Source organism: Rhinopithecus bieti, unplaced genomic scaffold (assembly GCF_001698545.2).
Source record: "Rhinopithecus bieti isolate Rb0 unplaced genomic scaffold, ASM169854v2 scaffold_1673, whole genome shotgun sequence".
Lineage (NCBI taxonomy): Eukaryota > Metazoa > Chordata > Mammalia > Primates > Cercopithecidae > Rhinopithecus > Rhinopithecus bieti.
The window spans coordinates 474,075-484,021 of record NW_016804690.1 but is presented as its reverse complement, the minus strand read 5'-3'; the positions used below and the strand labels follow the sequence as shown (position 1 = coordinate 484,021).

Here is a 9,947-nt window from a genome sequence, read left to right as displayed (position 1 = left end):
TGAGCAATCATCTCTTCACAAACATGGTCACTCTAGAATAATTCAAGCACAACAACAAATCCCTTATCATCTCCCCCTCTTAACAATGGTGTTTTATTTGATTAGCTTTTAATTGTCACGCACTCTGCATTTTTTCCCTGAGGCATTATTTCCAGAAGGCAGCGAAATATGACTCAATGGCTAATTTGCTTTTAAAAATTAAACAAAATTTAGGCCAGCTGCCATTTAAGAAGGGCTCTGGCACCTCCAGACTTGGTGTGATCGCAGCCGTGCCCGGTGCTCCGCTCGCGGAGGCGCTAAGGCGGCAGGTTTATCTCACTTTAGACCTTTCCTTCCTTTTGCATCTTCTCCGGGCTCCGGCGCAGCAGGCCTCAGGGGCGGGCACTCGCAAGAACGCGGCATCCTGGCTGGTGGCCAAGTCACCAAAACTCAGAACCCAGCGTCCCAGAATTGCTGAGAGCCAGCACCGCACTGAGGCCCGGGAGCGCCACGCGCCCTCCACCCAGCGAGGCGGGCGGGCCGCGAGGGGCGGGGCCTCGGGACTCCGCCCACGCCTCCGTCTCCTCCGCGCTCCGCCGCAGTCGGCCGACACCACACGAGTCGGGAAGCCGCCGCAGCCACCTCTAAGGAGCCGGCTAGGATCAAGAGCCGACAGCGAGCCTGCGAGCCACCGCCGCCGCCATGGGGAGCCGCGTGTCGCGGGAAGACTTCGAGTGGGTCTACACCGACCAGCCCCACGCCGACCGGCGCCGGGAGATCCTGGGTGAGGGCCAGCGGGCGCCCCGTTATGTGCGTGCGCGGCGGGGCCGCGCCCTCTCCCTCGCGGGGCCCTGCGCGGCACCGTGGCGCCGGAGGCCGTTAGCACCCCGCTCCGCCGCGTCCCGCCGGCCGCTGGGGCCGCCAGCCCGCGGGTCAGCGCGGGAGAGGCTAAGGCGAGGCGCGGGGAGGGACGGGTCCTCGGGGCCGCGCAACTCCGACCCTTCCGCGAAGAGGCGCAGGCGCGTCCCCGAGCGCGGGAGTCCCCGTCAGGCCCACGCCGGCCGGTTGGGGCGAAGGGTGCCCCCGGCTGCGCCAGCTTTGGGTTAGATCCTCGCGCTGGACGATTCCTGTGCCCTCAGGTGGGCGCCCTTTCCTCTCCCTCCTCCCCCTCCTCCAGAGCAGGCCGAGGTGAGCGTGTGCCGGCGCCAGGGCTGCCCGAGTGCGGGACAGGGTGTGGTCCTCGGCATCCCGGGGCCTACCCGTGAGCCCGGCTCACGGTGTCGGGCGCTAGCGGGCAGTACTGGCGGGGGCGGCCGCAGTCCCGGCCTCGGGCCCGGGGAGGGGGCCGGCGACCCTCCCTATGCCCCCTGGGGCTTCTTGGACTGGATGGGCCCTGATCATTTCCCGCCGCTTGTCCCATTGATCCTCACGACAAGCCTGGGACGTAAGAACGGCGGATTCGTAGACATATTTCATCCATCTCGGTTTTGTGGATGAAAAGACTGAAAATGGAAGACTTGCCAAATAGGGAAAATACGTGGCGTGGCCTGCTGGTGCCCTGACAGCTTATTGAGAGCACTTAACTCTCCAGAGGATTTGGCCTTTCTGTGTTACACAGAGAATCCTCATCTCTCCCAGGCTACTCCTAATATACTAGGGATTGCGTGGAATGCTTTACAAACATTACCCAATTTCATCCTCCTGGTAATTCTACTAGGTTGGTATTATCGCTGTTTTAAAAAATGAAATAAGAACGCGTGACTGAATGCTAAAGAGATTCTAATGCGCATTCGGTTGCCTCTTCCAGAGCACGTGTTTGGTTTTTTTTTTTGTTTGAGATGAGTCTCGCTCTGTTGCTCAGGCTGGAGTGCAGTGGGGAGATCTCTACTCGCTGCAACATCTGCCTCCTGGGTTCAAGAGATTCTCCTGCCTCAGCCTCCTGAGTAGCTGGGATTACAGGTGCCCACCACCACGCCTGGCTAACTTTTGTATTTTTTTTAGTAGAGACAGCGTTTCACCATGTTGGCCAGTCTTGTCTCGAACTCCTGACCTCAGGTGATCGATCTGGCCTCCCAAAGTGCTGGGATTATAGGCGTGAACTACCGTGCTCGGCCAGAGCATGAGCTTTTTTTTTTTTTTTTTTTTTTTTTTTGAGACAGGGTCTCGTTGTGTCACCCAGGCTGGAGTGCAGTGGCACAATTTCAGCTCACTGCAATCTCCGCCTCCCAGGTTCACGCCATCCTCCTGCCTCAGCGTCCCGAGTAACTGGGACTAAAGGCGCACGCAGCCACACCCGGCTGATTTTTTATATTTTTAGTGGAGACGGGGCCGTTTTAGCCAGGATGGTCTCGATCTCCTAACCTTGTGATCCGCCCACCTCAGCCTTCCAAAGTACTGGGATTACAGGCGTGAGCCACCGCGCCCGGCCGATCACGAGCTTTTTAACCTATGCTGTTTCTTCAAAAATTGAGGAAACGGTAGCTCAGGCCTGTAATCCCAGCACTTTGGGAGGCCGAGGTGGGAGGGTTGCTTCCGCCCAGGAGTTGAGACCATGGTCACGGTAGCTCAGGCCTGTAATCCCAGCACTTTGGGAGGCCGAAGCGGGAGGATCGCTTCAGCCCAGGAGTTGAGACCATCCTGAGCAACACAGTGAGACCCCCATTTACACACGCGCGCAAAATTTTTTTAAATTGAGGAAACAGTGAGTTGAACATGAGACATTATTTCTTATATACAGTATTTCATTAGATTTTCTTCTCAACATTCATTTGCCCAGTGAAAAGAAAAAGCGAGTAGCTGGGACCACAAGCGCATACCACTATGCCCGATTGATTTTTCTGTTTTTTTGTAGAGATGGGTTTCTCCGTGTTGCCCAGGCTGGTCTTGAACTCCTGGGCTCAAGCAGTCCGTCCGCTTTGGCCTCCCAAAGTGCTGGGATTTTAAAGGCGTAAGCCCCTGCACCCGATAAATTTCGATTCTTTTTTTTTTTTTTTTTTTTTTTTTGAGGCGGAGTCTCGCTCTGTCGCCCAGGCTGGAGTGCAGTGGCCAGATCTCAGCTCACTGCAAGCTCCGCCTCCCGGGTTTACGCCATTCTCCTGCCTCAGCCTCCCAAGTAGCTGGGACTACAGGCGCCCGCCACCTCACCCGGCTAGTTTTTGTATTTTTAGTAGAGACGGGGTTTCACCGTGTTAGCCCGGGTGGTCTCGATCTCCTGACCTCGTGATCCGCCCGTCTCGGCCTCCCAAAGTGCTGGGATTACAGGCTTGAGCCACCGCGCCCGGCCAAATTTCGATTCTTGAGTCTCCTTCCTCCTTTCCTTCCTCCTCCCCTACGCTCCATTACAGACAGGGTCTTGCTTTGTTGCTTAAGTTGGAGTGCAGTGGCTGTTCACAAGCATGATGATCACGGCAGCCTGGGCTCAAGTGATGGGCATACCTCAGCCTGCCAGTAGTAATTTGTTTGGCAAATCACCTACACATGCTTGATATGAGATAGCATGATACTTTTTTTTTTTTTTTTTTGAGACGGAGTCTCATTCTGTCACCCAGGCTGGAGTGCAGTGACCCAATCTCGGCTCACTGCAAACTCTGCCTCCCGGGTTCAAGCAGTTCTGCCTGCCCCAGCCTCACGAGTAGCTGGAATTACAGATGCCTGCCACCACACCTGGCTAAGTTTTCTATTTTATTTTAGTAGAGACACGGTTTTGCCACATTGGCCAGGCTGGTCTCGAACTCCTGACCTCTGATGATCTGCCTGCCATGGCCTCCCAAAGTGCTGGGATTACAGGCATGAGCCACCCTGCCAGGCCACATATGATACGTTTTATCAATGCCTTGTCTACACGTTACATAGGAATAATCTGGTGTCCTACCTGTGTAAAAACCAACTCTGGAATACTGAAGCTGAGCTATTTAATATTCTGAAAATCAGGACGGGTGTGGTGGCTTTTGCCTTTAATCCTAGCGCTTTGAGAAGCTGAGGCAAGAAGTTCTCTTGAGGCCAGTTCAGAACAGCCCCATCTCCATGAAAAATTAAAAAATTAGCTAGGCGTGCATGCCTGTGTTGTGCTACTCAGAAGGCTGAGGCGAGAGGAACACTTGAACTCAGGAGTTTGAGACCAACCTGGGCAACATGGTGAAACCTTTCCCTCTCTCTAAAAAAAAAAAAAAATTTAATTAGTGGGGCATGGTGGCATGTGCCTATGGTTCCAGCTACTCAAAAGGCTGAGGTGGGAGGATCACTTGAGCTGGGGAGGTAGAGGCTGCAGTGAGCTGTGATTGCCTCACTGCATTCCAGCCTGGGCAAAAGAGTGAGACTGTCTCAAAAAAAAAAGAGATGAAGGAAGTAAGAAGGTGCTGATTAATACCTCACACTGAGCCTTTTTTCCTCCACAAACTTATCACTGAGCCATTTCACTTGGAAAGTAAAAGGACTACGTATTTCTCAATGAAAGTATGTTTTCCATGCAGGTGTAAATACCAGTGTTCCGTTTCAGGGTGGGAGATGGAATAACCTGTAGAAAGAGAAGAATCTTTAGATTTGTTTAAATTATACACAAATGATAAGAGATCTTATGGCCGGGCGCGGTGGCTCAAGCCTGTAATCCCAGCACTTTGGGAGGCCGAGACGGGTGGATCACGAGGTCAGGAGATCGAGACCATCCTGGCTAACACGATGAAACCCTGTCTCTACTAAAAAATACAAAAAACTAGCCGGGCGAGGTGGCGGGCACCTGTAGTCCCAGCTACTTGGGAGGCTGAGGCAGGAGAATGGCATGAACCTGAGAGGAGAAGCTTGCAGTGAGCTGAGATCCGGCCACTGCACTCCAGCCTGGGTGACAGAGCAAGACTCTGTCTCAAAAAAAAAAAATAAAAAGAGATCTTTCTGAAAGTGTTCAGTTTTTTGGCAGGGGAGGGAAGGGGCCTGATAGAACAACCAGCATTTGTACACTTTAAGTTTACATTTAGAGTTCACATTAAAAGTTCATTTATAAGGTATCTCTTTGAAATTAGGATGAGCTGGACTGGGTGGCTCATGGCTGTAATCCCAGCCCTTGGGTGGCTGAGGCGGGCAGGTCACCTGAGGTAAGGAGTTCAAAACCAGCCTGGCCAACATGGTGAAACCCCGTCTCTATTAAAAATACAAAAATTAGCTGGGCTTGGTGGCGGGCGCCTGTAATCCCAGCTACTGGGAAGGCTGAGGCAGGAGAATTGCTTGAACCCAAGAGGCAGAGGTTACAGTGAGCCGAGATCGCACCATTGCACTCCAGCCTGGGCAACAGAGCGAGACTCCGTCTGAAAAAAAAGAATAAATCACAAGAAATGCGTCCTTCACTGCTGTGCTTTCTCAGTGATACAGTTTTTTAATGTTTTATTTTTTGAGACAGAGTCTCACTGTGTTGCCCAGGCTGGAGTACAGCCTAAATTCTTGGGCTCAAGTGATGCTCCCACTTCAGCGCCCCAAGTAGCTGGGACTACAGGCTTGTGCCACCTCACCTCAGCTAATTTTTTTAATTTTTGGTAGAAATAGTCTCTGTTGCCCAGGCTGATCTTGAACACCAGGCCTCAGGCAGTCTTCATGCCTCAGCCTCCCAAAGTGCTGGGATTAATGGTGTGAGCCACAGCAGCTGGCCAATAGCTTTGTTGAGATTATAATTCATCTATCATGATTTATTCATTTAAAGTGTACAGTTCAGTGTTTTTTTGGTATATTCACAGAGTTATGCAGCTGTCACCACCATGTAACTTTAGAACATTTCATCATCACAAAAAGAAACCCTATACTCATTAGCAGTCCCTCATATCTCCTACTTCTACCTAGATAACCACTAATTTACTTTGTAGTCTATAGATTTGCTGATTCTGGACATTTCATATACATGAAATCATAAAATACATGATCTTTTATGATTGGCTTTCACTTAGCATAATGTAACATTTTTTAATTTTAATTTTTTTTTTTTTTTTTTTTTTTTTAGAGACAGGGTCCTGTTATGTTGCCCAGGCTGATCTTGAATTCCTGGGCTGAAGCGATCCTCCTGCCTTGGCCTCTCAGAGTGCTGGCATTATAGGTGTGAGCCACTGCACCCAGCCATTAGCATAAGATTTTAGCTGGGCACAGTGGCATGATCCTGTAGTCCCAGCTACTAGGGTGACTAAGGCAGGAGGATCACTTGAGTCCAGGAGTTTGAGGCTGTAGTGAGCTATGATGGCACCACTGTACTTCAGCCTGAGTGACAGAGGTAGACCCCGTTTCTAAATATAAATATTTTAAGGTTCATTTGTGTTGTAGCACGTGTCAGTATGTCATTCCTTTTTGTGGCTGAATAATACTCCTTTGTATGGATATACCAGGTGTTCAACATTTTGAGGAACTGCTCTACAGTTTTCCAAAGCAGCTGCACCATTTTACATTCCCACCAGCAGAGTATGAGGGTTCTAATTTCTCCACATCCTTGTTTTTACCTACCTTTTTTTTATTATAGTCATCCTAGTGAGTGTGAAGTGGTATCTATGGTTTCAGTTTGCACTTTCCTAATGACTAACGATGTTGAGCATCTTTCCTGTGTTTCTTGACTGTTTCCATATCTTTTGGAGAAATGTCTTTTGAGATCCTTCGCCCATTTTTTAATTGGATCATTAGTTGTAAGAGTTCTTCATATATTCTGGATATAGGTCCCTTATGAGATACATGATTTGCAAACATAACCCCGCTTCTGTGGATTATCTTTTCACTTTCTTGACAGTATTATTTGCAACAGAAAAGTTTTGGATGCAGTCCAATTTCTCTGTTTTCTTTTGTCACTTGTGCTTGTTATAGTATCTGAGGAACCACAAAGGCCGTGAAGATTTATTTGTTTTCTTATCAGAGTTTTATAGTTTTCTTTTTCTTTTTTTTTTTTTTTGAGACAGAGTCTCGCTCTGTTGCCCAGGCTGGAGTGCAGTGGCACCATCTCGGCTCACTGCAAGCTCCGCCTCCCGGGTTTAGGCCATTCTCCCGCCTCAGCCTCCCGAGTAGCTGGGACTACAGGTGCTCACCACCTCGCCCAGCTAGCTTTTTTCGTATTTTTTAGTAGAGACGGGGTTTCACCGTGTTAGCCAGGATGGTCTCAATCTCCTGACCTCGTGATCCGCCCGTCTCGGCCTCCCAAAGTGCTGGGATTACAGGCTTGAGCCACCGCGCCCGGCCTATAGTTTTCTTATAAATTTGGGTCTGTGATCTGTTTTGAGTTCATTTTTGTGTATGGTGTGAGGTAGGGGTCCGAATCCATTCTTTTGCCTGTTGCTAACAAGTTGTTGTGGCACCATTTGTTGAAAGGACTGTTCTTTCCCTGTTTATATTGGCAGCCTGTAGTATTGGTTTTTATATACTATTACAACTTTGGGAAAATTCAGTACAGAATTACTTGGAGCATGTTGATTTGTCTGAGAGGACTGTGAATACCAGTTCCATGATTTTAGGGTAACTACAAAATGCATATTATATTCTATCCTTTGTCAGATGTGTTAATTTAATTGTTTTATATAAGGTAAGAATGCTGTACCTCTGTCTAAACACAGAAATAACACACATTTTAATACAAAAAATGTGGAACTTCTAAAAGTTTGAGGCTAATTTTTCCTGCATAAATTTGCAAATGTTTGTGACATATTTCGTAACTTTACTAGTAGAATCCTTCCCTGTGTTTTTAGTATTAACTAAAGTCTCTAGTAAAGGGAATATTATTTGCAGAACAAATTTAATGTGTTAGTTTAATGAGTGTTAATTTAATTATAATTGCTAAACTATTATATACTTTTCTTAGTTCCTGTTTTTTTGTTTTTTCTTTACAGCAAAGTATCCAGAGATAAAGTCCTTGATGAAACCTGATCCCAATTTGATATGGATTATAATTATGATGTTTCTCACCCAGTTGGCTGCATTTTACATAGTAAAAGACTTGGACTGGAAATGGGTCATATTTGGGGCCTATGTGTTTGGCAGTTGCATTAACCACTCAATGACTCTGGCTATTCATGAGATTTCCCACAATGCTGCCTTTGGCAACTGCAAAGCAATGTGGAATCGCTGGTTTGGAATGTTTGCTAATCTTCCTATTGGGATTCCATATTCAATTTCCTTTAAGAGATATCACATGGATCATCATCGGTACCTTGGAGCTGATGGCGTCGATGTAGATATTCCTACCGATTTTGAGGGCTGGTTCTTCTGTACCACTTTCAGAAAGTTTATATGGGTTATTCTTCAGCCTCTCTTCTATGCCTTTCGACCTCTGTTCATCAACCCCAAACCAATTACTTATTTGGAAGTTATCAATATCGGGGCCCAGGTCACATTTGACATTTTAATTTATTACTTTTTGGGAGTTAAATCTTTAGTCTACATGTTGGCAGCATCTTTACTTGGCCTGGGTTTGCACCCGATTTCTGGACATTTTATAGCTGAGCATTACATGTTCTTAAAGGGTCACGAAACTTACTCATATTATGGGCCTCTGAATTTATTTACCTTCAATGTAGGTTATCATAATGAACATCATGACTTCCCCAACATTCCTGGAAAAAGCCTTCCACTGGTAAGTAAAGGATTTGATACATATTCTAATTTCATTTTTTTATTTGTTTTTTGAGACTGTGTCTTGCTGAGTCACCCAGGCTGGAGTGCAGTGGCACGATCTTGGCTTACTGTAACCTCCACCTCCTAGGTTCAAGCGATTCTCGTGCCTCAGTCTCCCAGGTAGTTGGGATTACAGGCGCATGCCACCATGCCCAGCTGATTTTGTATTTTTAGATGGAGTTTCACCATGTTGGCCAGGCTAGTAATTTGTCAGTCCAAGCTGCTCATAAAAAAAAAAAAAAAAAAAAAAAAAAAGCAAGAATATAAATACTGCATCTTCCAGCCTAATTTTACAAAGGGTTCACTCTTGGGTCCTTAAGCTTAGTGGTTACACTTAGGATTTATTTTTAATTTTTTTTTTTAGAGACAGGGTCTTGCCCTGTCACCTAGGCTAGAGTGCAGTGGTGCGATAGCTCACTGCAGCCTCAACTCCTGGGTTCAAACGATCATCCCACCTCAGCCTCCTGAGTAGGCAGGACTACAGGCACGTGCCACCCCGCATGGCTAATTTTTTACTTTTTGTAGAGGCAGAGTCTTGCTATGTTGCTCAGGCTGGTCTCAAACTCCTGGATTCAAGTGATCCTCCTGCCTCAGCCTCCCAAGTAGCTAGGACTACAGGCACATGCTATGACAGGCTAATTTTTAAAATAATTTCTTTTAATCCTCCAAATGGTTTATTTAAATTTTTAAATGTTTTTGTAGAGATGGGGTTTCCTGGATGGGTGCAGTGGCTCACACCTGTAATCCCAGCACTTTGGGAGGCCTTGGTGAGTGGATCATCTGAGGTCAGGAGTTTGAGACCAACCTGGCCAACATAGTGAAACCCTGTCTCTACTAAAAATACAAAAAAATCAGTTGGGCATGGTGGCAGGCACCTATATGTAATCGGGAGGCTGAGGTGGGAGAATCGCTTGAACCCTGGCAGCAGAGGTTGCAGTGAGCCAAGATCGTTTCACTGCGCTCCAGCCTGGGTGACAGAGCGAAACTCCGTCTCAAAAAAAAAGAGAGATGGGGTTTCCCTGTGTTTCCCAGGCTGGTCTCAAATTCCTGGGCTCAAATGATTCTCCTGCCTTCCAAAATGCTGGGATTATACTTACGAGCCACTGTGCCCATCCAGATAGTTATTTAACTTGAGATGTAGCGACATTTTTAACTTGAGATGGCAGAATTGCATACTTGATAAAGCTTACCTTTTTTTTTTTTTGAGGTGGAGTCTGTCACCCAGGCTGGAGTGCAGTGGCACAATCTCAGCTCACTGCAACCTCCACCTCCCGGGTTCACGCAATTCTCCTGTCTCAGCCTCTTGAGTTGCTGGGACTGCAGGCGCATGCCACCGTGTCTGGCTGATTTTT

The 9,947-nt window shown here is 47.7% G+C and overlaps 1 protein-coding gene across 2 annotated transcripts in view; it reads left to right on the top strand.

Annotated features, from left to right (window-relative positions):
* Positions 1 to 260: 260 nt before the first annotated feature.
* Positions 261 to 9,947, top strand: part of DEGS1 (delta 4-desaturase, sphingolipid 1) — an 11,560-nt gene continuing 1,873 nt past the window's right edge. The window contains exons 1-2 of one of the 2 annotated variants that reach the window (XM_017869946.1): positions 261 to 763; positions 7,812 to 8,554. In XM_017869946.1, the coding sequence (XP_017725435.1) occupies positions 682 to 763; positions 7,812 to 8,554 (825 nt within the window). In that variant the 5' untranslated portion in view covers positions 261 to 681. Of the gene's footprint in view, positions 764 to 973; positions 1,119 to 7,811; positions 8,555 to 9,947 lie in introns of those variants that run through there. The other variant, XM_017869947.1, reaches the window with a different exon arrangement.